Genomic DNA, 27,695 nt, shown 5'->3' on the forward strand with positions numbered 1-27,695 from the left:
CAATCATGAGACAAAACATCCCAGAAGGCCTTTAATGCTCTCACAAGCTATTAAAACTTCTCCAAACTTTATTTTGGTTTTTAAAAAAGAGAGCAATGCTGAGAGAGGTGGTAATGTGTTTGCCTTTTTAAGAAAAGGATATTACAACTACAAAAATCTGAGAGTCTCTGAGTTCCATCGAATGGAACAAAAAGTGCCCAGGGAAATTTATTCTATAGAAAGTTGATTCTGGGAAAAATCAAGGACACAGGAAAAACAAGGGAAGGAAGAAAGTCTGACTCATCTTCCATTATTGTAGCTAAAATAGGCAGTGTTCACCTATAACAGGATGTAGTTCCAGAGATGATATGACATAAGTTGAATTTGATTTTCCTAAAGAAACAGTGGAATGAGGGAGTTATCCTGTTAAACAAAAGCCTCAGTTGAAACTTTTTATTAAAACAACCACATATACCATGGTGAATCAATTACACATGCCCAGTTAAGAGCTTTCAACATGAGCATAAAATCAAGTAAAGGGGGAGATGTGGTAATGAATTATATACAACTGTGTTTACTATGCTATTATATCACATTCATTATCTTTCTTAATTATAATTTTTGCCTATTTACAGCAGCAATAATCAAATGCTGCTGGAGGAGCTTCAGGACATCATGAAATCCAGAAAATAATTTTCTAGGAAGATTGCTGTAGGCATTTTTGAGAATTCTGGAGGGAAGATTCAGGGGCATTTTACGATTTTCTGATAAAGTCAACAGGGAAATCAATTTGCTTATATAACCTCATTGTAAAAGTCCTCATGGCAAACATGACTATTAGAAATCAAATTATGATTGCTTGCCTGTTTCTGAAAAAGAAAGTGTTTGCTTTTTTTTAGCAGCCATTTTACCTATGTGAGCAGTATCACCATGGACCATTTTCTTAACATTTTGAAAAAACATTCCTATAAGAAGCTTCCACCAGCTCTTATTTGGGCTAATCTGATCGTACTTTTTCTCTTTCTAACATATTTCTTCAGATTACCCAAGACTCTTAGCCTTAGCCCCAGGGGTAAGTACCAAAATCCCAAATCAGAATTTGATCCCATATCCTTCTGTGTTGCCCACTTACCATATGCACTGCTAATTCTATAATCCTTCACTTAGGCAGTACAAGTTGGGCCTCAGGATGATCAACTGGAAAAACGGTTCATGAACAGTTCTTTCTTTATATGCAGTCGGGCCTCTGCGGATGCTGGAATCTATCTCTAGGGAGCTTGTGGGATGGGCAGGGAGAGTGGCAGAGATCACCCATTAGCCCTGCTCTTTACAACCCTGCAGGTGTTCCCTGGGAGAACTGCCTCTATGTCCCCAGAAATGGATGTAACTGACTGCCTACAAGCCAAAGAGAATTCCAACTTTTGTTGTTCCCAGGTTGTCTGGTTTTTTGTTTGTTTGTTTGTCTTGTGTTGTTTTCCTGAATAAGAAGAAATAAGGGATGTGTCTGGATAGAGGAATCACGGCATTTCTAGATGAATCAGTTTTGAGTCTGTAACAGCCTTCACCCAACAATCATACCTGACCATGGTGCTAAGAAAGTGGTCAAATTGTTTTGAGTAAAAGATGCTTGGAGTTTTCCTGTTTGGGGGAAAAAATATGACTGAAAAACAAGATATTAAGATATTAAAATATTTGTATCAATGTCAGTTGATGTATCTTAAAGATAAAAACGATATCAATAAAACTACTCAAGTCTGACAAACTAGAAAATGTGAGTGCATCAGCTTGTTTTGAAAGTAGGCAGCCAGATTCAAGATCTACTTCAAATTTAGCGACCCCTGAAATGCGTGTCATCACTGAAAAACAGAAGAGCGAGAAAATTTAGATAGATTTCTGTGTAGAGCTTGGGTGTGAAAGGAGAGCTGACCTTTGGACGAAGCCCCCTCCTGTGTCCACAGAGCGGCCACCAGGAGGTTGAGTGGCCAGGTGGCCTAGGGCTGAACGGCCTGAGGATAGTGATGGCCAGCTCCTCTGCTGGGGAGGGGGAGGGGGGATGACCTGGTGAGGCGCCTCACTAGGAAAGACAATCTAAGACAGCTAGTGAGCTTTGACATTCTTTGTGTGTGTGTGTGTATGTGTTAGATATTTGTCTTTTTTCTTTTTTTTAGTGTATGTGCTGCCGAAGCGAGCACAGACATTTGTCTTTTTAAAAAAAATTTTATTGAAATATAGTTGACTTACAATGTTGTGTTTCAAGTTTACAGCAATGTGATTCAGTTATTTTATATATATATATATATATATATATATATATATGTACGTGCCTATTCTTTTAAAGATACATTTCCATTATAGGTTATTACAAGTTATTGAGTACAATTCCCTGTGCTATGCAGTAGGTCCTTCTTAGTTCTGACATTCTGAATTTACTTCCAGACACAGGAAGCAACAAAGTTCCCCAAACCCTGGCACAAAGTTTGAAGAGAAGTTTGTGATCTGTTTCATCAGAGATTCCAACTACGTAAAAGGAGGGAATACCAATTCTTCATTCCCTTAAACTCTACCAAGTCTAACCGCTGTGGTGCATCAAGGAAAGATAGTTTAATATATTCATATCCTCTCCCTCTCTCTCTTTCTCTTTCTCTGTCTCTGTCTCTCTCTCGTGTGAACACTGCCTCTGTGCCAGGCTCTATGCTAAGTTTTATGGGAACTTATCTTAAAAAGATAAGCCAGACACACGGCTATCCATGAAATGTTAGAGTCTAGTGGGGAGAGATGAGTACAGAAAGTGAAAATATGAGTGCCTAAAAGTAATATAAATAAAAATCTTTAGGGTGTTAAAGGACAGAAAAGTGACACCTGGCAGGGGAACAGGAAAAGCTTTGTAGAGGAGATGGAGATGGCTGTGATGACGGGCTGTAAAAGATGTGTTGGTTGACAAGTTCAGATGGATTGGGGATCACAGAGGAAGCTGCATGAGCAAAGAAACAGAGTTGGGTAATGGGGATGTCAATCGCCGAGGGAAAGGAGAAAAGACGGGACGTTGTGAATATCTCTGCCATAAGGTCAGGGAAGATAAAAATTTAAGGATCAGAGACTTGAATGTTTGAAAATGGAGGAGAAAAAGTCTATTGAATTTTTCCTTCAAGAGGAAGAAATAATTTATAAAATTATCAAAGATACCAGATTTCCATTCTAAACACCATTAAGACCATTAGGCATCCTAACACTTTAAACCTTTCCCCTCCTGTCTCAAAATCAGTATACACTTCACATGTTCCCTTGTGTTCAGAAACTCAGACATATTCACATGTGCAGATATCCCTTTAAAAATGCTAGTCAAAAATTCAATTTCATTCAGCTAGACTTACTGCCTGCCCAGGAATGTGCTGGTTACTGGACAGAAGCCATCCAAACAAGTTTAGGAATGCAGACTTGAACACATCACTGTGTCTTCAGACTGCAATTTTCTAAATGTTTATCAGTGACACCTGACGGTGCACGAGAACGCATTCAGTTGCAAACTGAAGCAGTGAGATGACTAAATACCTGATGGAAATAGTTTCTGCAATCTTAACTGCACTATCATATGTTACTAGTTTTTTAAAAAAGCCCTGTGAGAAAACTTTCATTTCTAGAAAAAAATGTGGAAACTATTAGAAAATAGATTGGCTAATTTCTAAATGAAGTCCATTACAATTGAACTCATTTGGGAACTTGAACAGCACTATTTCTTGCCAGGTCACAGAAGAAATGCTGGAGGATATTGGAGTTTTTTTCCTTCGAAGAAATCTATGAGTATCGACAAGTTTACAGGGCCTGGGTTAGCATTATTAATGTAATTATACAGCCAAGGAAACACAGCCTTTGTTGACACATGAATCCCCAGTATTCAGAGGTTTAGAAATTCCCACGTGAATGAATGGATATTGTAGTTTTCATCCAGATGTTTGGAATCTAGGAGATAACCACACTGAATTTCCATTACTTTGATCACATCTGTGCAGTCAGTTACCTCATTCTATTATCTCTGCAGATCTTTTGTCTCTACAAACAAGCTACCAACAACACAAAAAGACACAGCCCTCAGGGCATGAAATTAAAGCCTACTTATCGCTAGTAAATTATTACAGAATAACATACCCACAAGCCTTCTTCCTGAAAAGCTAATGAATTCGAACTTTAATATATTAGCATTACTTAACATGTATGGTAACAATTTGCATGAAATGTTTAATGTGCCAATAGTTCTCAAAAAATCATGAAAAGAATCAATTTAAGCAGATGGCTTTGCTCTGCTGGTCTCTGTACTTGTATTAGGGATCTTCATAGGGGGCAGGGGCTCAAGTGACATCATGATTTGGGGTAAAACGTACAGAAGGGAAGGTATAAGACAATTCATGTGTGCACACAGAGAGAAGGGGATCAGAGCCACTTGTAAACTGGAGGTGCTTTGACGTTATGTTACCAAAATCTGTGTGATAAAGAGGTACTTTACAATGAGTGTTTCCTGTAAACAACCTATTCATACTGCCTATAATATTCTTTTTCGTAATGACTTAAAGGATAGGAATACAGCCTTGTTTCAGTTCATTTAAATTTATTTCTAATAACTAATCCACATTCTATGTCATGTATTTTTACGTGTATGCCCGCGTGTTGTGCAACTGATAGAACATACTCATTGATCAGAAGCAACCACATAGATGGGTAGGCACAGGTGAAAGTGATATTAAAGAGTCACAGGGAATAAACCCTGGATTCAGCTGGGGTTTACTAAAAAAAGAAACGTAGATCAATAGATTAGATCCCTCCCTCTTGAAAGGCTTCTGCAGCCTCTCCAAAGGCAGTGTAACTTTGGAAAACCACTTCTGGGACTATATCCTCAACAAATACTTAAAAGTACATATAAAGATTTATGCTCCAAGATGTTCATTACAGCATTACTTATAAGTGCAACAAACTGGAACCAACTGATGGAATATTGCAGCCATTAAAAATGTTTTAAAATAATAATGACACATGTTTATAATATGAAATAAAATGAATAAAATTAGTTTACAAAACTGTATATATGTGTATATATATGTACGCACACACACACATATGATCAATTATGTTTAAAATATGCACAGAAAGTGATTATCTCTAAAGACTGGGATTATGAGTGATTTAGAAACACCTTCCAGTAATTCTTAATCTTAAATAAAATAAAGACAAATAGAACCCGAAAGCCCCAAATAATATTTTTATTTTTACAGCAGTGCAAGGTAGTTAATAGAAAATGAATTTTAGAATCAGAAAATCCTGGATTGAATCCATTCAGTCTCTTACTAGAAATGTGACCTTGGCAAGCCAGTTAACCTGAGTGTCTCTATATAAAAAGTTCAGCATAGTAAATATTATTTACTCTAATACTCCCAGCTCTTTAAGGCTTCACCCACTCTGTGAATGTCTAATAGGCGACCCTCTCCACAGGAGCAATCCAGAGAGCGATCCCTAAGCAGAGGCTTAGCCAACAAGATGGAAAAATCTCCAGAATCCCACTGTACTTTATATTAAAACAGTTGAAGAAAACTGCTAAACTCATCTAATCAGGGACTACTGATTCCAAAATCTGATTAAGGGCATTACACCCTGAGATATCTGCCTTCCACCAATTAAAAAAATAATAATCAAACCTCTCAAGGGTTAATGTTATATCAGACTCAAATATAATTTGTAAGGGTGTAAGATGGCACAACTTTTCGGAAAAGCAATTTGGAAACGTGTATCAAGAGGAATATTCATACTGTTTGCACTAGTAATTCCAATTCTAGAAATCTAGCCCAATAAAATTATTCAAGTTGGGGACAAAAATATATGTTAGACAATATGCTGGAGCATATTCCACAGGTTGGAACAAAAGTTAATGGTCTATGGTAGGAGAATAAGTAAAAATATTTAAAATCACATTTCCTAGCTTTTTATTTTTTTATGAAGAAAAGGTGTAAAATACTCGTTAAGAAAATAACATACAAAATATTATATTCAGTAGGTCACAATCATATACACATAGACATGCACCGAAAAAATGGGGGAAAACCAGACCAAAATGTTAATAGTAGTTGGTTATAGGAGAATATGATTTTTAAAATCCTTTTCTGTATTTTTCAAGTTTCCTACATTGCCATTGTTATCTTTATGAAGAAAATCTTAAAACTCATCTGTCATTTCTGTCATCTGAAAAAGTAAAAAACTGAGGCAAAAATAAGACCTGAGTGGGTTATGGTAACCTAAATGAATGTAATCATCTATTGTCTGCTCTCTTTTGTAACTCACTCCTTCTTTACAAAGTTCATTTCTTCTCTCTTTCTTCCTGCTCTCATTCCTGTTTTTCATCCAATTCAATGTACCCAAGAGTTTTTATTGGAATAATTTAAAAGTTCTTTGGGACTTCCCTGGCGGTCCACTGGTTGAGACTCCCCGCTTCCAGTGCAGGGGGCACAGGTGTGATCCCTGGTTGGGGAACTAAGATCCTACATGCCACGCAGTGAGGCCAAATAAGAAAAGAAAGTTCTTTATGGCGTGTCTTAGGATTTTCAGAGGAAAGGTGTATGATATTATATCTTGAAACACAGTAAGTGTCCTGGTAGAGTAGAAAGCACGGGGCTTTAGAGTCCAACAGACCCCGATTTGAATTCTGGTTCAGTCTCAGTTTTCTCTTTTTAAAAAGAGGGCTAATGAGTCCAATTCTGCGGATTAAAATAACAATCAAGTGCAACTAAGGTAACGCATATGAAAATACCTATCGAAGTGCCTGATTTCCAATAATTATTTTTCTTTTTCCTTTTCAAATTTAGACATTAAAAACTTGGGTTGTACAAAAAGTAGAAGTACTCTGCAAAAAGTATTTATGAAAAATTATGACTTAAGATAGCATGTGTGCATCTGTATCCAATGGGTTCCTAAAGCGGAACTTGTGACCAAATAATAGCTACTGAGAGTGAAAATGCCAACTTTGTACTCAAGTCCATGTTCTCTGTGAGGGAAAAAGAATAGTATTCTTTACCAGAAAGAGCACATATTTTTGCTATCACACCCGAAGTTCAGGTTAGGGCAACTAAAAACTAGATGTATAAAATTTGCCAAGGATTTTATGGACCACCCCCCTTCCCTGCCTCCACTGTGTGAGTTTTGGTCACTACAGTTAGTGGTTGGGGTATAAAGAAGAATTTTAGTTCATTGGACAAATACTTTAAAAATTAAATAAAGCATTATATTTGACATAAAAGGGGATTTAAAACTCAATAATATCTTTCATTCTCGTTGGGCAAGGCACTGAAGAACTACCCCCCAATGAACCAGTTTCCATCCTTCAACACACAGTCAAGTGTGTATATACATCCTCCACTCTATGGCAGTAGGTATTCTATACATACTTTTTCTTAGCGCTCTCTTTTGCTTACTTAATATAACTCAAAGATTATTCCATGAATTCATACAGACCTATCCTTACTTTTTCTTTTAAAAGATTTATTATTTATTTACTTCTTATTTTACTTATTTTTGGCTGCGTCAGGTCTTAGTTGCGGCACGCAGGATGTTCGTTGAAGCACGCGGTATCTTTCGTTGCGGCGCGTGGGCTTCTCTCTAGCTGTGGAGTGCTGGTTTTCTCTCTCTAGTCATGGCGCACAGGCTCCAGGGCGTGTGGGCTCTTTAGTTTGCGGCACGTAGGCTCTCTAGTTGAGATGCGGGAGCTCAGTAGTTGTGGCGCAAGGGCTTAGTTGCACCGCGGCATGTGGGATCTTAGTTCCCTGACCAGGGATCGAACCGCGTCCCCTGCATTGTAAGGCGGATTCTTTACCACTGGACCACCAGGGAAGTCCCCCTACCTTTATTTTTAAAGGGTTTCTAATGTATATCATATTGGTGGATATGACTGGTGTTATCAATCTTTTATTATAATCACTGTTGCAATGAACACTTGATGTATATCTTTGCTCACATGTCCAACACAATGCATGGCTTACATTTAAAATTTATACACACACACACACACACACAGACACACACATATATATATATAAATATATATAAAACGAAATTGTCCTCTTCAGAGGTTGAACCAATTTACAGTCCTCTAACAGTATAGGAGTGTGCCTGTTTCCCACACACTTACCAAGATTGTGTCAAGATCCTTTTTGATCTTTGCTAATCTGATAGGTAAAAATACCATTCGAATTTTAATTTGTATTGCTTTTATGCTACATGAATGAGACATCTTTCAAATGTTTTCCATTTCTCTATGTTTATATCATTTTGTTGTCTTTCTGTTGGATTGTTGGTCTCTCTTACTGACTTTAAAAAACTATTTAGAGGGGGGACCTTGAAGATGGCGGAAGAGTAAGATGCGGAGATCACCTTCCTCCCCACAGATACACCAGAAATACATCTACACGTGGAACAACTCCTACAGAACACCTACTGAACGCTGGCAGAAGACCTCAGACCTCCCAAAAGCATCAGAAACAGCGGATTAAAGCTCCACAATCAACTTGATGTACCCTGCATCTGTGGAATACCTGAATAGACAACAAGTCATCCCAAATTGAGGAGCCGTGTGGATGAAAGGCTCTTGGTGCTCCAGCCAGGAGTCAGGGCTCTGCCTCTGAGGTAGGAGAGCCAACTTCAGAACACTGGTCAACAAGAGACCTCCCAGCTCCACATAATATCAAATGGCGAAAATCTCCCAGAGACCTCCATCTTAACACCAGCACCCAGCTTCACTCAATGACCAGCAAGCTACAGTGCTGGACAACCTATGCCAAACAACTAGCAAAACAGGAACACAACCCCACCCATTAGCAGAGAAGCTGCGTAACATCATAATAAAGCCACAGACACCCCAAAACACACCACCAGATGTGAACCTGCCCACTAGAGAGACAAGATCCAGCCTCATCCACCACAACGCAGGCACTAGTCCCCTCCACCAGGAAGCCTACACAACCCACTGAACCAACCTTAGCCACTGGAGACAGACATCAAAAACAGCGGGAACTACGAACCTGCAGCCTGCAAAAAGGAGACCCCAAACACAGTAAGATAAGCAAAATGAGAAGACAGAAAAACACACAGCAGATAAAGAAGCAAGATAAAAATGCACCAAACCTAACAAATGAAGAGGAAATAGGCAGTCTACCTGAAAAAGAATTCAGAATAATGATAGTAAGGATGATCCGAAATCTTGGAAATAGAATGGACAAAATGGAAGAAACAGTTAACAAGGACCTAGAAGAAATAAAGATGAAACAAGCAACGATGAACAACACAATAAATGAAATTAAAAGTACTCTAGATGGGATCAATAGCAGAATAACTGAGGCAGAAGAATGGATAAGTGACCTGGAAGATAAAATAGTGGACATAACTACTGCAGAGCAGAATAAAGAAAAAAGAATGAAAAGAATTGAGGATAGTCTCAAAGACATCTGGGACAACATTAAATGCACCAACATTCGAATTATAGGGGTTCCAGAAGAAGAAGAGAAAAAGAAAGGGACTGAGAAAATATTTGAAGAGATTATAGTTGAAAACTTCCCTAATATGGGAAAGGAAATAGTTAATCAAGTCCAAGAAGCACAGAGAGTCCCATACAGGATAAATCCAAGGAGAAATAGGCCAAGACACATATTAATCAAACTATCAAAAATTAAATACAAAGAAAGCATATTAAAAGCAGCAAGGGAAAAACAACAAATAACACACAAGGGAATCCCCATAAGGTTAACAGCTGATCTCTCAGCAGAAACCCTACAAGCCAGAAGGGAGTGGCAGGGCATACTGAAAGTGATGAAGGAGAAAAACCTGCAACCAAGACTACTCTACCCAGCAAGGATCTCATTCAGATTTGATGGAGAAATTAAAACCTTTACAGACAAGCAAAAGCTGAGAGAGTTCAGTACCACCAAACTAGCTTTACAACAAATGCTAAAGGAACTTCTCTAGACAAGAAACACAAGAGAAGGAAAAGACCTACAATAACGAACCCAAAACAATTTAGAAAATGGGAATAGGAACATACATATCGATAATTACCTTAAATGTAAATGGACTAAATGCTCCCACCAAAAGACACAGATTGGCTGAATGGATACAAAAACAAGACCCATATATATGCTGTCTACAAGAGACCCACTTCAGACCTAGAGACACATACAGACTGAAAGTAAGGGGATGGAAAAAGATATTCCATGCAAATGGAAACCAAAAGAAAGCTGGAGTAGCAATTCTCATATCAGACAAAATAGACTTTAAAATAAGGACTATTAAAAGAGACAAAGAAGGACACTACATAATGATCAAGGGATCGATCCAAGAAGAAGATACAATAATTGTAAATATTTATGCACCCAACACAGGAGCACCTCAATACATAAGGCAAATACTAACAGCCATAAAAGGGGAGATCGACAGTAACACATTCATAGTAGGAGACTTTAACAAACCACTTTCACCCATGGACAGATCATCCAAAATGAAAATAAATAAGGAAACACAAGCTTTAAATGATACATTAAACAAGATGGACTTAATTGATATTTACAGGACACTCCACCAAAAACAACAGAATACACATTTCTCTCAAGTGCTCATGGAACATTCTCCAGGATAGATCATATCTTGGGTCACAAATCAAGCCTTGGTAAATTTAAGAAAACTGAAATTGTATCAAGTATCTTTTCCGACCACAACGCCATGAAACTAGATATCAATTACAGGAAAAGATCTGTAAAAAATACAAACACATGGAAGCTAAACAATACACTACTTAATAATGAAGTGATCACTGAAGAAATCAAAGAGGAAATAAAAAAATACCTAGAAACAAATGACAATGGAGACACAACGACCCAAAACCTATGGGATGCAGCAAAAGCAGTTCTAAGGGGGAAGTTTATAGCAATACAAGCCCACCTTAAGAAGAAGGAAACATCTCGAATAAACAACCTAACCTTGCACCTCAAGCAATTAGAGAAAGAAGAACAAAAAAACCCCAAAGCTAGCAGAAGGAAAGAAATCATAAAAATCAGAAATAAATGAAAAAGAAATGAAGGAAACAATAACAAAGATCAATAAAACTAAAAGCTGGTTCTTTGAGAAGATAAACAAAATAGATAAACCACTAGCCAGACTCATCAAGAAAAAAAGGGAGAACACTCAAATCAATAGAATTAGAAATGAAAAAGGAGAAGTAACAACTGACACTACAGAAATACAAAAGATCATGAGAGATTACTACAAGCAACTCTATGTCAATAAAATGGACAATCTGGAAGAAATGGACAAATTCTTAGAAATGCACAACCTGCCGAGGCTGAATCAGGAAGAAACAAAATATGAACAGACCAATCACAAATACTGAAATTGAAACTGTGATTAAAAATCTTCCAACAAACAAAAGCCCAGGACCAGATGGCTTCACAGGCGAATTCTAGCAAACATTTAGAGAAGAGCTAACACCTATCCTTCTCAAACTCTTCCAAAATATAGCAGAGGGAGGAACACTCCCAAATTCCTTCTACGAGGCCACCATCACCTTGATACCAAAACCAAACAAGGATGTCACAAAGAAAGAAAACTACAGGCCAATATCACTGATGAACATAGATGCAAAAATCCTCAACAAAATACTAGCAAACAGAATCCAACAGCACATTAAAAGGATCATACACCATGATCAAGTGGGGTTTATTCCAGGAATGCAAGGATTCTTCAATATACACAAATCTATCAATGTGATAAACCATATTAACAAATTGAAGGAGAAAAACCATATGATCATCTCAATAGATGCAGAGAAAGCTTTTGACAAAATTCAATACCCATTTATGATACAAACCCTGCAGAAAGTAGGCATAGAGGGAACTTTCCTCAACATAATGAAGGCCATATATGACAAGCCCACAGCCAACATCATCCTCAATGGTGAAAAACTGAAAGCATTTCACTAAGATCAGGAACAAGACAAGGTTGCCCACTCTCACCACTCTTATTCAACGTAGTTTTGGAAGTTTTAGCCACAGCAATCAGAGAAGAAAAGGAAATAAAAGGAATCCAAATCGGAGAAGAAGAAGTAAAGCTGTCACTGTTTGCAGATGACATGATACTATACATAGAGAATCCTAAAGATGCTACCAGAAAACTACTGGAGCTAATCAATGAATTTTGTAAAGTAGCAGGATACAAAATTAATGCACAGAAATCTCTGGCATTCCCATATACTAATGATGAAAAATCTGAAAGTGAAATCAAGAAAACACTCCCATTTACCATTGCAACAAAAAGAATAAAATATCTAGGAATAAACTTACCTAAGGAGACAAAAGACCTGTATGTAGAAAATTATAAGACACTGATGAAAGAAATTAAAGATGATACAAATAGATGGAGAGATATACCATGTTCTTGGATTGGAAGAATCAACATTGTGAAAATGACTCTACTACCCAAAGCAATCTATAGATTCAATGCAATCCCTATCAAACTACCACTGGCATTTTTCACAGAACTAGAACAAAAAATTTCACAATTTGTATGGAAACACAAAAGACCCCGAATAGCCAAAGCAATCTTGAGAATGAAAAAAGGAGCTGGAGAAATCAGGCTCCCTGACTTCAGACTATACTACAAAGCTACAGTAATCAAGACAGTATGGTACTGGCACAAAAACAGAAAGATAGATCAATGGAACAGGATAGAAAGCCCAGAGATAAACCCACGCACATATGGACACCTTATCTTTGATAAAGGAGGCAGGAATGTACAGTGGAGAAAGGACAGCCTCTTCAATAAGTGGTGCTGGGAAAACTGGACAGGTACATGTAAAAGTATGAGACTAGATCACTCCCTAACACCATACACAAAAATAAGCTCAAAATGGATTAAAGACCTAAATGTAAGGCCAGACACTATCAAACTCTTAGAGGAAAACACAGGCAGAACACTCTATGACATAAATCACAGCAAGATCCTTTCTGACCCACCTCCTAGAGTAATGGAAATAAAAACAAAAATAAACAAATGGGACCTAATGAAACTTGAAAGCTTTTGCACAGTAAAGGAAACCATAAACAAGACCAAAAAACAACCCTCAGAATGGGAGAAAATATTTGCAAATGAAGCAACTGACAAAGGATTAATCTCCAAAATTTACAAGCAGCTCATGCAGCTCACTAACAAAATACCAAACAACCCAATCCAAAAATGGGCAGAAGATCTAAACAGACATTTCTCCAAGGAAGATATACAGACTTCCAACAAACACATGAAAGAATGCTCAACATCATTAATCATTAGAGAAATGCAAATCAAAACTTCAATGAGATATCATCTCACACCAGTCAGAATGGCCATCATCAAAAAATCTAGAAACAATAACTGCTGGAGAGGGTGTGGAGAAAAGGGAACACTCTTGCACTGCTGGTGGGAATGTTAATTGGTTCAGCCATTATGGGAACAGTATGGAGGTTAATTAAAAAACTACAAATAGAACTACCATATGACCCAGCAATCCCACTACTGGGCATATACCCTGAGAAAACCAAAATTCAAAAAGAGTCATGTACCAAAATGTTCATTGCAGCTCTATTTACAATAGCCCGGAGATGGAAACAACCTAAGTGTCCATCATCGGATGAATGGATAAAGAAGATGTGGCACATATATACAATGGAGTATTACTCAGCCATAAAAGGAAACGAAATTGAGCTATTTGTAATGAGGTGGATAGACCTAGAGTCTGTCATACAGAGTGAAGTCAGAAAGAAAAAGACAAATACCATATGCTAACACGTATATATGGAATTTAAGAAAAAAAAAATGTCATGAAGGACCTAGGGGTAAGACGGGAATAAAGACGCAGACCTACTGGAGAGCGGACTTGAGGATATGGGGAGGGGGCAGGGTGAGCTGTGACAGGGCGAGAGAGAGTCATGGACATATACACACTAACAAACTTAAGGTAGATAGCTAGTGGGAAGCAGCCGCATGGCACAGGGATATTGGCTCGGTGCTTTGTGACAACCTGGAGGGGTGGGATAGGGAGAGTGGGAGGGAGGGAGATGCAAGAGGGAAGAGATATGGGAACATATGTATATGTATAACTGATTCACTTTGTTATAAAGCAGAAACTAATACACCATTGTAAAGCAATTATACCCCAATAAAGATGTAAGAAAAAAAAACTTTATATATTACATAATTTAGCCCTCTGCCACAGGTGTTGCAAATATTTTTCCCACTTTATCACTGTCTTTTGACTTTGTATATGGTGTTTTTTTCCAATGTATACATTTTTAATACTTTTAGAGTAGAACTTATCAGTTTTCTTTTCATGGATTCTGTTTTTTTTGTATTATTTGAAAGGCCTTTCTCACTGCAATATTCCACAAAAAGTTTCTCCTATTTTTTTCTTGGTATTTTAAGGCTTAATATTTCTATGTTATATTTTTTGCACCACCTGGAATTTATTTTGGTGTAAGGAATTTTATTTTTTCTGGACAGCTACTCAGTCACCCCAATATACTTTACTGAATAATCCCTTTTCCTCTTCCAATAAGAAATGTCACTATTATCATATACTAAAGTACTGTAGTTATGTAGGTCTCTTTCTAATTCAGAAGAATATAAAAAATTAAAATATAATGGGGATAGTAGCAGTACTGACAGAAGAATAAAAATCAATGTGGAAATAGAGAGATCAAAGTAAAATAAGTTCCCTGGCACTAAGTGACATCAGACAATAACTTAAGAGTAGATAAGAAAGTGTAGATAAGAAAGAGGAGGGAGTTCTTTAGAATTGTTCTGTACCCTGTCTGGTGTTGGCTGGAAGAATCTATGATGTTATAAAACTCATAGAAGTGTACACTAAAGAGTGAATTTCACTGAATGTAAATTTTTTAAAAAAATTTAAAGACTAAAGGAATAGTGCAGGCATCAGTAATGAAAAACTGTTTTTGTGAAAGAAAGCCGCTAACTTTTTTTTTTTTTTTTTTTTTTGCGGTATGCGGGCCTCTCACTGCTGTGGCCTCTCCCGTTGCGGAGCACAGGCTCCGGACACGCAGGCTCCGCGGCCATGGCTCACGGGCCCAGCCGCTCCGCGGCATGTGGGATCTTCCCGGACCGGGGCACGAACCCATGTCCCCTGCATCGACAGGCGGACTCTCAACCACTGCGCCACCAGGGAAGCCGCCCCCCCCCTTTTTTTCTTTTTCTTTCTTGTCCTTATCGACTGGCTCTTCTCTGAAAGAGGAAATACAGTCCTTAGTCATTTAAAAATTGTGTAAATATGACATATCATTCACTGATTTGCTCTAAATTCAATTACTGATTAAAATTGTGTGTTTTACACATAAAAACATATTGGTGAAAAAGAGAGCTGTCATTATTTGGGTGAAAACTCAGAAAGTAATTCTCCTAAGCATTCAGCAACAGTTCAAGCTCTGGAGAGCAGTGGGGAATAAAGAAAATCTGCCTTTAGCTATAGCTCCTGTTTGTCTACCTTTTTTGCTATTTTTGTCTTATCTCCCTCCAGATCTTCTACTCTCTTCCTTTCCCTGCTAACAAAAGTTACTCTCAGCAACAGAAACCAATCCACACTAAAGTATAAATGATCACTAATATCTTCCTCTGTACTATTCCCACAGGGTCTTCACTGCAAACATGGAAACTTTGGGCTCCGGATGCTCTGGCCAAGTGCATGAACTACAGGTTCAAGGTGGCTGGGTGTGAGTCATGATGCTGCTACCCTTGGCTGAGCGACCCTGAGAAAGTTACCTATATCTTCGTGCCTTGTCTTTCTCAGTTAGGGTATTTACTTTTTAGAGTACGTACTTCATAGCACTAACGTGAGGATTAAAACAAGATAATACATAAAAAACATTTTTTAAAGTGCTTGACACATTAATAAAAGCTCAATGGTTTGTTGTGTTATTAATTTCAGACGAGAGCAGACAGTTGTGGCTGCTCGGTAACCAAAACTCAAGTCCCATTGCTTTGTAATTTGGCTACAGTAGGAGCTAGTACCAAGCTACCCTGGGATTATATAATCTTGGGAAAGTAACCTCCACTCTCGAGTCTCAGTTTCCTTGTCTATAAAATCCTGACCTCATAGGAGTCTTAGGAAGACGGAACGAGATAACATACATGTGTAAAGAGCTTTGCTAACCAAAAAGCATTGAACATATGTTAATTATTACACTAGGAAATTTCAATCCCCGTCAGATTATTATCTTTCTGGTTAACAGGTTCAAACTCATTCATATAATGAATATATACAAGATTCATCAGAGATATAAAAATAAAAAAGGGAACTTGTTATTACATGCTTCTAATTTAACAGAATTCTAGTTTTAAAAAATCACAAGTTCATGGCTAAGAAGGCATGGAGAAAATTGTTTATAAGTCTTTTATGCATTTTTAAATTGAGATTTTGTGTTCGTAATTAATTTAAAAAAGGAAAATATGCATGTTTTATCTTCCATCATAATTCAAAAGTGTTTCTTTTCAGTATAATTCTAGGCTATGATGCCAATCTCCAGTTTCTTTTCTGGAAAAGCCCATTTTTATAGTATGTTCTCGGTGCCAACCTATTATAAAAAAATTGAATCTTACAATGCAATTAAGAAAATGAATAGTGGATTCTGAATTATCATACCACAGAGAGACCCAAATGTAATGAGAGATTTCTCCTATTCTGGAGCTGTTGTCCTCAGGACTCTCAGGAATATCCACTTGTTTTATTACATGTTTGCAAAGGAGTCCCTCCGCAATTAATGAGATGGTACATGTGGAAAAACTGAGTACACTGCAAAGAACTGCAGTAGGTAGGATGTTATTATAATTGGTCTCACCAGTAAGATACCTAATAGGCATCTCCAAATATAACTTGGTCAAACCAAACTTCTGATCCCCACCTCTTGCCCAGAACTGCTCTTCCTGCAATTTTTCCCGTCTCATTTTATGGCAACTCCATCCTTCCAACTGCTCAAAAACCTAGGAGTCACTGCTGTTTCTCTAGTGTTTTTTTTTTTTCTTCTCAACCCACAACTAATGTGTCAGTAAATCCTATCAGCTTTACCTTTCAAATATTTCTCACCACCCCTACTGCCCGGATGCTGGTACAGGTCATTAGCAACTCTTGCTTGCATTATTGCAATGGTGTGCCACCTCCCCTCCCCGTGTTAGTTTTCTCCATTGTACTTACTGGTCCCTAAATTACTAGTTTACTTATTCTTTAATTATTGTTTGTCCCCTCCCTCTAGCTAAGCTCCACAAGAGAAGGGGATTGTCTGCTTTGTTCACTTTTGGATCCCTTGCACCTAGAATAGTGGCTGGCATGTAGAAGACACTCATCATATGTACTGATTTTTTAAAAAAGCCTCTTAACTGGTCTTCCTGCTTTAATTCTTGCCCCCTTAAACCTATTTTCAACAAAGCCTTCAAAGAGTTCCTATTAAAACCTAGGTAGTGGGCTTCCCTGGTGGCGCAGTGGTTGAGCGTCAGCCTGCCGATGCAGGGGACGCGGGTTCGTGCCCCGGTCCGGGAAGATCCCCCATGCCGCGGAGCGACTGGGCCCGTGAGCCATGGCCGCTGAGCCTGCGCGTCCGGAGCCTGTGCTCTGCAACGGGAGAGGCCACAACAGTGAGAGGCCTGCGTTCCGCAAAAAGAAAATAAAACAAACAAAAAACCTAGGCAGTATCACTCCTCTGCTCCCCATCTCACTCAGAGAAAATGCCAAAGTCCTAACCATGGCCTATAAGAACCTCCTTCCTCCACGCCCTCTCGCCCCCCCCCCCCCGCCATCTCCCAGTCACATCCACATTCATCCACATTACCCCTCAGACCTGGCCTCCCCCTACTTTCACTCATTCACTCACTCTGCTCTCACCACACTGGCCTCCGGGTTGTTCCTTAAACATGTGGGCTGGACTGTCTGATCCTCCTGCTTGGAAAGCTCTTCCCTCTACAGTCTCATGGCTCACCCTCTCACCTCTGTCAGACCTTTGTTCAAATCTCCCCTTCTCAGACAGGCCTTCTCCAACCATCCTATTTAAGTTGTATCCCACCCCCACTAATCCCAACCCCTCTGTGCTTCATTTTCCTACGTAGCACTTATGTATCACCACTTTACATCACTCCTACCTATTATACTTATTATTTTATTTATCGCCTTTCTTCCTTCTGTAAAATGAAAGCTCTGCAAGATCAGGGATTTTTATCTCTTTCATTTCCTGCAGAATCCTAGCATCTAGAACACTGCTGGCACATAGTGGATGGTCAATAACAATTTATTGAATGAATGAAGGAAGTGATATTCTCTCACTGGGTATCTAAACCCAGTTAATCAGCGGGAATGGAACCCATCCATTGTGAATTACTCTTACCAGTTATCCTTTCTATTTGTCATGGTATCCTAAAGAGATCAGGCATAGTATATCAATCTTTCTCCAAACGAATCAACAGTATGAATGTCCTCCTTGAGAGACAGCAGAACTTTTATTTCCACCCTTGCTACTCTGTTTTTTAAGGCACTGGTAAAGATTTTTCCCATTAAAATATATTTATTTTATAGGCAAACATGTCCCTCCCCAAATCTGCCTTACCCTGTTTTCCTGGCCACAGCTGCAAAGTTGCCTATTGGTGCCAGAGGCAACAGATTAGTTTAAAAGTGTATATTCTGCTTTAGGCTGGTATCCATTTGTATTTCATTATAAGAGCATATTAAAAAATGATGTCTTGGACTTTTAACTGTCTGTAGCACAGCACATCTGTCACCCCAGTTCATCCCGACAATCTACCTATGAAAGTGCGTACAGCAAAGTATTATTCCAACAGACACGGGGGTCCAGGCCCGGGAAAGCTGGTAATATAGGTGAGCCTGGGTATGATTTCCTACTTTTATTTTTTAAATCTTTTTTTATTGCAAGTCATCTTAAACCCCTCAATAGGAAAGGCTGTCCTAGGTTATACGGTGAGTGTTTTTGAAAAAGCCTCAGTTTCAGACATACTGTTGGGATACTGAACATCTGTACTTAATACTCTGTTGTGATGTTTCTCCTCGCTAAAGTTGAGCTCTAATAAACTGACAAAGATAACCAGGATCCAACCATCCTGTGGTTTTAATTTCTAAGAAAGCACAGAATTGATGAAATGATACTTTGGCTCTAAATTTTTATCCAGTGGTAATCCAATTTTAGACACCCCCTCCTTCCACCCACAAGCTGGTTTCTGAAGAGAAGTTCTACCTTCTCTCTCAGACTTAAAACACCAGAATGATATTCCTACTAAACAGCTTAGAAGTCACTCACTCCAAAAAAATCTTACCTGAGGCTCCGCATCTGGACCCAAATCCCTCCCAAGTCTCTCGTGGCACCTATGTGCACCTCTGTCCCAGTGTTGTCAGTGTGAGCTACCCGTTTCCCAGCTGTCTCCTGCAATAAATCCCACATTTCTTTAGAGCAGGGATGAATCATCTTTGTATCCCCAGGGGCTAACACAGTCCTTGGCACATGACGGATACTCAATATATGAAGGATGAATAAATGAATGAAAGAAGGTAGTTATCAAAGATGAATGTTAAGGAAGAGGGGCTACATCACTCTTGGTATCTCTTCCCTCCCATACACTCTTGGGCCTCTCCACTCCCTCACTTATTGTAGCGATTGGAAGTAGACACTGGACGTGACTCGTCCCACCCCTTCCTCTCCTCTTTCCCTTAGGGAGACAGGTGCTGCCAGGAAGCACAGAGCCACCTGGACCTCCATCAGCTCTACACAGGAGGGCCGCCCCCTCCCACGGGAAGGCCTGCGGTGGTCCTGCACTGCCAGCGACTGGGTGGGTTTGTGTTTCAGCATTAGGAAGCACATTTGCCTGTAGCTAAAAAATAAATTTCCTAATAGTAGAGGTTATAGTCTAGTCTTCCATCTGATTTTTTTTCTTGTATTTTATTTATCAATTAGTTCAGAAATTGGGGCATGGAAGAGGATTTGTTTTCCAGGGGTTCTTAAATCTCTTCCCAATGCGGACTGGTAGGCTTTGAGATTTTTAACTTGAGAGGCTTCTCTTATGCTATAAATTACCAGTTTCCCAGAATATCACTGTCTTAATAATAAAGTAGAAGATGGTCAGGTGATAATTGCTGTGAAACAACATATGACTGTGAATTCAGCAAACCCCAGAAAAGACCAAAAAGGCTAAGATTTATGATGATAAAAACCTTTCTATGCCATCAGTAGAACACTTTGTTTTGTCTACATTCCTAGAATTCTAGGATTCAAAAAGTAAGTTTCAACTTATTATGTAAATATCAAACTTTGGGTCCCCTTTCCTGATATTCTCTTTCCAAAAATCTCTAAACACTGTGCTAATGAACATGCAATCATAACCGGATCTGCCCAGACCCCCTCCACACTTCTTCCCATCATGTTGAAAGAATGCTTGAGGCTGGGCACAAGATGACCATGGGTATCTTTTTATACAAGGCATTAGATCCAATCCATGGAGTGGAGTCCAGGGAAGGGACCCAAAGGTATCAACCTGATTGAGGGATTGAGTAGCTTCTACATGTCCTACAGGAATATTTTTTCATTAGCCAAGCCTAGAGGCTTCCACTAGGTAAGAGTTTTGGCAGATAATAAAGTGCTCCAATTTATTTGGTGGTAGTGCTTATCGTGGCTGATTTCACATAACCCTGCCAGCTAGGTATTATCACCCACGTTCTACAGATGAGGAAACTGGGGTTGATAGAGAAATAGAGTTAGCAGTGTGAAAGGTGAGGGTTTGAGCCCCTATCCTTTAGACTTCAACAGCTAGCTGCCCAGGGTATTTCCACTCGTCCACAGTGCCTCAGAAAAGCCCCATCCCCATTACTGGAAAATGCGCTACAGATGCATGAGACATTGATGGTGGAGGTGAGGATATGTCTACACAGAATAAAAAGAACATTAAACAAAGCTTTTTGAGGGTTATGCCAGTGTCCTGAACATACAGAGAGAAGATGAACAGAAAAGTGGTACCCAGAGGCATGTACAGAGCACAGTTTAAGCACATGGCTGCCAATGTGTAAGTCAACATCTCCAGTGACTAGATCTAAATAGAGTTTGGAGATGATTATTTCTCTGACTCCTTTGAAGATGTTACATGAATACACAATAAGCAGGACAGGCCTATGAGCTTCTGCTTCTCAGAAGCTTCTTTTCTAAGCTGAGCTTCCAAGATGCTTAGAGCAAGCCTAGTTTGCTTCCTATGTCACTGGACACTCAAGAGTTTTCTCCTTTGTTGAAAAGTGTTGAACCACCTCTTACCAAGAGAGGTAAGCCTCCCCAAAATTGGCCCTAGACCCTCAATCTTTTTGCTATGAAACCAGAATCCATGCACAGGGCCACTCACTGCTACATGTGTTATCGAAGTGAATACGTACTAGATAGCCCAAAGCTCATCCATGCCCAAGAGAGACTCTAGACATTTGGGATTCAGTGTCACCAAAATTAAATCCAATGAACACAGTGTCACAAGAGGCTCATTTTTTCTCTTTGGCTCCTTCCGTCCTATACTCAATACCATTATGTCCCCAGTGCTGAGAAGTCTGAATCATCCTTCACTATATTCATCCAAGTGGTTGTCCAATCCCAAAGCTTATGTCGATAAGATGTTTCTTCTTGTGCTCTCCTCCATTCAACTTCTATAACTGCTGCTCAAGTTCTTGATCTTAACACTTCTTTCGTGGTCTATGCTCATCTTTTCCTCAGTAGATTCCTTGCATTCAGCCTCACCTCCTTGAAGACCTCCTCTCCTTAGGGGCACTGTCACAGTTCCCATTCTTTCCTGTGCTTTGATCTCTCTGTAAAGCTTTAGAGAAGGTGGTCATCACACCCCCGTCAAGGTCAGGTAGTCCATCCATCACCTGGGAACTCTGCCTCCAGCTGTCACTCTTTTAGTCATTGTTTCAGGTACTAAGAAAAGCCAAATTTATGTGTTTAAGCTACTTCTATTCCCTGTCATCTTTAAAACATCAGGAGAGCTGTTCTCCCTCTAATTCATCAAGTAATGATTCCCATTATTCCAAAAGGTTTTGAAATCCTATACTGTCTGATCACATGTCCCCACACTTTTCAGAGACAAGCCAAGATTTCTTTTCTCTTTCCTTCCAGTTTCATCTTCCATCTCCTCCCTCTGCCAAGCCTAGCCATGCAGCTGCCATGGCTACTGGCTCTGACCTTCTGCCAGGCTCTTATTCTTCGCGAATGTTCAACGTACACACCTTTGAATTGGTTACTTTGATCTAAACTTTTTTTCTATTTGATGGATGAGTTGCATTAACCTTGGTACCTCATCAAATGCATTTCTCTCGGATTGTAAGTTACTGGAAGGCAGGGCTCTAAGAAGCATGAGGAACTTTTTCTAATAAGAATCCATAAAAGTAGATGCTGTTTGATGATCATGAGGACAGCATTCAAAGCCACTCGAATAATAGGCAAAATTTAATACTTCATATCTTGACTTCAGCCCTTGGCACGTAGTTACACCATTTCATCCACCCAAACACCCAGTCATTTCCACACCTGATGTGGCTGGTAGCACCCTAGAGTGCTGTTTGCTCTGATCTGGTCTTGGTTCTGCAAACTCATGCTACAGCCTTCGCTGGGGATCGTGCCTTTCACTGAAGCCTATGCAGTGAGGGGCCAGGCGTAGGTGTGCGTTCACGTGTGCAGAGCCTGACCGGCGACCGGCGCCGCATCTCAGCCATACTTACTTGGTGAGGTGGGGGACGCTGCACCTCCTTCCGCTGATGTGGTCGGAGGCTTTGTGTCTGGCACCGGCAGAGGCACAGGCCTGGCCATCGGTGGTGGCGGCGGCGGTGGCAACATGGGGGTGGGGAGGAATGGGTTGTGCACTTTGCCTTGGCTACTCCCGTTGGGCTGCCAGGGTGGGAACCAAACAAAACACGCACAAGAGAAAGAAGACACAGACAGAACCATTAGCCACTTTGGAAAACAAAAGAGTCCTTAGGCACCTTTGATGTAAATTACTAAGTATTCTAGCTACTTGAATTCTTCCATAAGAGCATATGGATGAAGAGCTGTGGGCTGTTCTTAAGGCATTCCACAAAAGTACAGTCTTAGGCACACATGCTCAATGCATCCTAAACTTACCTCTTGAACTACTCTGACCTTCTTTGCATCTGATTCTAGAAAATGACCTGCCAACTTTTGCTTGGTATGTTTTGATTCTGTATTAACTGTGACTTTTGTCATCATTCTCATGATTATTGAATATTGATTTAATATATAAGTGTTTTATAGATTGTGGAATTGTTCCATCACGTCTATTTATACAGATATAACAAAGTTTCCTAAATATGCAATTGAGATTAAAAAAATATTTTATTTTCACTCTTCAAAGTTGATATTATATAACATTTAATAAATATGTTAAGTGAACATAAAAAATTTCTTTCACATATTGTATAACATCAGGCACAGAAACTTTAGAATTCAGCTGTCAAAATTCTGCTAAGGAAAAATATCACTTCTAATTTTGATTTAAATTATATAAGCATATGCCTTAAGAGTCATATTTATCTGGCTGCCTGATGTTAGAACAACCAAGTAACAGCTCTTTAACAAAAGAAAAGTTTCCTTCTGAAGAAAGCAATAAAATCCATTTATTTTTGAGTTTTTCGAAACAGTCCTGTGAAGGACCTGCCTTAAACCCTATAAAATTTTGATCAAAATGCAAAACTGGTCATTTGATAGTTATATGGGATGATGTCAAGACTACTAAAAAAGAGTTAGAAATTTTAAAAGTCAGATGCTTGATGCTGGTGATCACTTCAGTTTTCCATGGCTTCCCAAGTGGCCTTTCTGCCTCTGGTCTTCAGTGACACTATTCAACCAACAATAACAGCTCCTATTTAGGCTCTAGTCCTGAATCAAAATTCAGTTGCTGGCCCAGGCTTTTAAGTTTAAGCTTAGTAATTCTGCAGAGGAAGTATCACTGCCTCATCAACATTCACTTATATATTTAGTATTGTTCCTCAAAGACAATCTCATCTGACAGTCAGAATGTTGTGCTTTCTTGCCAGCAAACTTGCCTGTGTGTCATCTCTGAGTGGGCTAAAAGTCCATAAGTGAATGCTTTAGAATAAGCCAAGCAAATGAATACACAAGCAAAAAGAAAAAAGGGTCCATATTGATTTGTTGTCTAGACAGAAATGTATCTGCTAACACATCACCAGACATTAGTCAAAGCTGCCTGTTCTATCTCAGATATGCAGAATCAGGTATTTCTTCGAGGGAAGAAAATCCGTGATAGGGTCGTGTGATATAATATTCTAAATTAGGCAATAATAATTATGGCCCATCTGTGGCTTCATTACAGTTATTAGGAGAAAAGGAAAATCACATTTGGCTTTATGCTGGTCATTATTTCCAATTCATTGTTATTATTATTGGCCTTGGGATATAGCTATCCATTGCAAACATTTGGTTCTATGTTTGAAATAAAATTTGTGATTTTAAAAAATCCCTTTTACATTAGGAATATTGTTTCAAATTGTGATTTGGTTTATTTGAGAAAAAATGAAAACCTCCATTCGAAACTACTGAATACTATTTAGCTTTATACAAAGATAAGTGGGAAAGATAACTACTTGCAGAAATAACAAACTATAATAAACTACTTCTAGAATCTTGAGTTCAAGTACTGGTCAACTTGATGTAAAGTGTTAGAGGACTATTTTTTAAAAATATCAACTTAGTTGATCTGAAACATCTGTGCCCCCTCCTCCCCCTACCTCTCCCTACCACCCAAAATCATTATTTAAAACTATTTGGTCTTTCTATTTTGTTAACTGCGTGAGCCCTTGGGTTAGTATGCATGAGGTGGAATTATCTGCCCACAGACCTTAGAAGGTTACACAGTTCACCCTTGAGATGATTTATATCCATAAACTTGACAGTTGCGAAGTTAACACAAACACTGTTTTTAAACCCTGGCCAATCCCTCTTAGAGTAAGTTAACTTTCCCACAATCTAGAATAAATATGACATTTGCCTGCAGTCAGTCAACACGACATCAGAGCACAACGTCACATGGTCATAAGGTCTTCCCTTGTTATTTTTACGTCCGGTTAATATTTCTAAAAAATTGAAAAAAAAAAAAAAAAAAAAAAGGAAGTTTCCTTACATTGAGGAACCCCACCTGTCCAGCCTGCTGACCAGCATCAGGGCAGACAAGTTGGACAAACTCTTTCAGCGTCTCCTGAGGGTGATAGCGGATGGCTGGGTGGGAGAAGTAAGGCCCAGGCTGCTGGATGATGGGTGATGTTGGAAAATGAAGAGTTGATGGTGTCGCATGTGGACTTGCTGTAGGAAAAGAAAACATCAGAGTTAATAAGAGAAAGACTTGTTTTGCCACAGCTTTTAAACTGGATTCAACTTCCTTTTAAAATTTCTTCTCCTGACCCAATTCCTAGTAACTGCTCGTGTGACAGCATTTAACTCTGGAGAGGTCTGATAGATTTTCTTCCTTAAAGCTCTAAGACAAACATGGAGGCTAGATTAGGGTAGAGTTTCAAACTGTCTTTCTATTTTCAGTGGACATGAGTTATAAAGGCATTAATAATCCTTGGTGAAGCTGAAGATTATTCATTACCTTAAGAGCCTTTTTAATGAAGCAGGCAATAAAAAATGTATTTGGTAGATTAGGCCTGATTTAACTGACATTACATATGACAAATTCTAGTTTGCACATATGGATCCCCTTTCATGCTGAGATTTCCATAGACAATAATTCATTGTTAAAGCTCTTATACTCCTTTCAAGGAAATTTCTAGGGACTAATTCAGGATGAAATTTTTTGAAGTCTGTAGTAAATGATCACTTAATGAACCCATGCAATTTGGGTGCCTCATTTTACGTAGAAGGTTTATGTTGCCTTTTTTTTGGCCATTTCAAAGCCAAACTCAGAAACGCATAGATGTTAGTTATAGCAGGGGAACCCACAGGCTGAGTAGGTAGGCAGTGACCCCTGCTAAATTGTTGGCCCTCTGCTCATACAAACTGATGAAAGGCTCAGACAACCATCATTCCCTTATATTTGAACCCTGCTGAGTTTCGCTGATACAGGAAGAAGATTACATTAGATTTAAAAAACGTATGTGAGGTGCTTAATAATTTTTCCTGGGAAGATTTCTGCCCTTGAAGTGGAAGGGTGATTCGTGAAGCCTGCTGAAGGGTAAGAACAGCACATGGGAAGGGCTGAAGACACTCAAACCAAGTAACGCCGAGATGGCGGCTCTCACTCCCCAATGAGGGCCAGAAAAACAACTGCCAAGTAAAAGCAGATGGGAGTATTTATTTTTCCTTTACTTTTTGCAGTTTAAATCTTTAAACTCAAGAAGGCCTGCAAAGAGAAAACAAAGGAATACCCAAATATTTGGAAAGTAAGACTTTCCTAATATTGAGGGTGACTCATAAAACGAAGAACAACTAAGTGAGACTGGCCACACTTTCTACCACCATCCCATCTGTCAAAAAAGGATGCATCTCTATTGATCCCCGGACACGGGATTTTTGTTCCCTACTGTATCTGTAGGACTGGAGCATTTTCTGACTAATAATTAGAGTGGCTAGGACTCTGAGGTTCAGAATGGCATCTGTAGTTTTTAAAGAGTAGAAATAGGGGTTTGGAGTGGAAACAAGAGTCCAGTCCATACGTTGCAGATGACCTGATGGGATCCTTTCATTCATGCAACCTTTAATCTATCCAAAAATATTCCAAGGCTCCTACTATGGGCTTGGGATACAACACTGAGACAATACAAAGTTTTGTCTTCAATCATATAATTGAGGGCATCTTGAACATAACCCATTCGAACTAGAATTCTTGTCACCTTCCACCCCTCATACTGGCTCTTCTCTCTTCTCCATATTAGTAAATAGCTTTTCCATCCATTTAATGATTCACTGTCATATCCCTCGAACAGTGTCTGGCACTCAGTAAATATTTGTTGATGGTACAATGAATGATTGAATATATGAGTGGTACAGAAATTAATAAAGTAACCATACAAATAAATATAAACTTAAAAAAATATTTTTAACCTGGCAAACAGCCAGAGAGCTTGTAGAAAAACTGGTAAAACTTAGGGCTTCATACACTGAATGGTAAATCTTGGAATCCATTACTGTCTGAGTTAAAGTCTGCAGCTAAAAAGTTAAATGGCTCTGGTCATCTCTTACTTTGCAAATTGTGCTTTAAAGAACCCAAGGAATTTTTTCATCTAATATGGTACGGTCATCTTTGCTGGTAGCAAGAAGCTTTGACCCAGTGCCCTGCATTTGACCGAATAGTTTCTAGTTAGAGCTGGAATGTGGCATCTCCCAAATGAGGCTGGGAATGTACTGAGCGCAACAAAATGATACACTCAACTTTTACAGCATGTCAAACACAAAGGTGGCAACTCCATTGTCAAGAGCCCCCAGGAAGCAGACCTTAATGATAAAGCGGCAATGCTTCAGGTGCTCAATGGAAAGCGATGAATGATTGTGAGATTATGAAATTGTGGTGGCCAGCAAAGAATGCTGCCCAAGGGAAAAAATTCACTTGAGCAAAGACTAGACAGATAAAAGTTAGAGAAACCTGACAGAGGAAACAATTCAACAGGACCG

At 39.0% G+C, this 27,695-nt stretch overlaps 1 protein-coding gene across 19 annotated transcripts in view; it reads right to left on the bottom strand.

Annotated features, from left to right (window-relative positions):
* NFIA (nuclear factor I A) overlaps nt 1-27,695 on the bottom strand; it is a 390,456-nt gene that overhangs the window by 38,989 nt on the left and 323,772 nt on the right. For 15 of the 19 annotated variants that reach the window (XM_022575823.3, XM_089921805.1, XM_089921781.1 and 12 more), the window contains 2 exons: nt 25,210-25,388; nt 22,775-22,940 (listed from right to left, as the gene is read on the bottom strand). In XM_022575823.3, the coding sequence (XP_022431531.1) occupies nt 22,775-22,940; nt 25,210-25,388 (345 nt within the window). Of the gene's footprint in view, nt 1-22,774; nt 22,941-25,209; nt 25,389-27,695 lie in introns of those variants that run through there. The other 4 variants (XM_089921858.1, XM_089921776.1, XM_089921846.1 and 1 more) reach the window with 3 other exon arrangements.

The sequence above is a fragment of the Delphinapterus leucas genome, chromosome 1 (assembly GCF_059928025.1).
Source record: "Delphinapterus leucas isolate spDelLeu-1000000601 "Yukka" chromosome 1, BTC_Dleu_Yukka2, whole genome shotgun sequence".
Taxonomy (NCBI): Eukaryota; Metazoa; Chordata; class Mammalia; order Artiodactyla; family Monodontidae; genus Delphinapterus; species Delphinapterus leucas.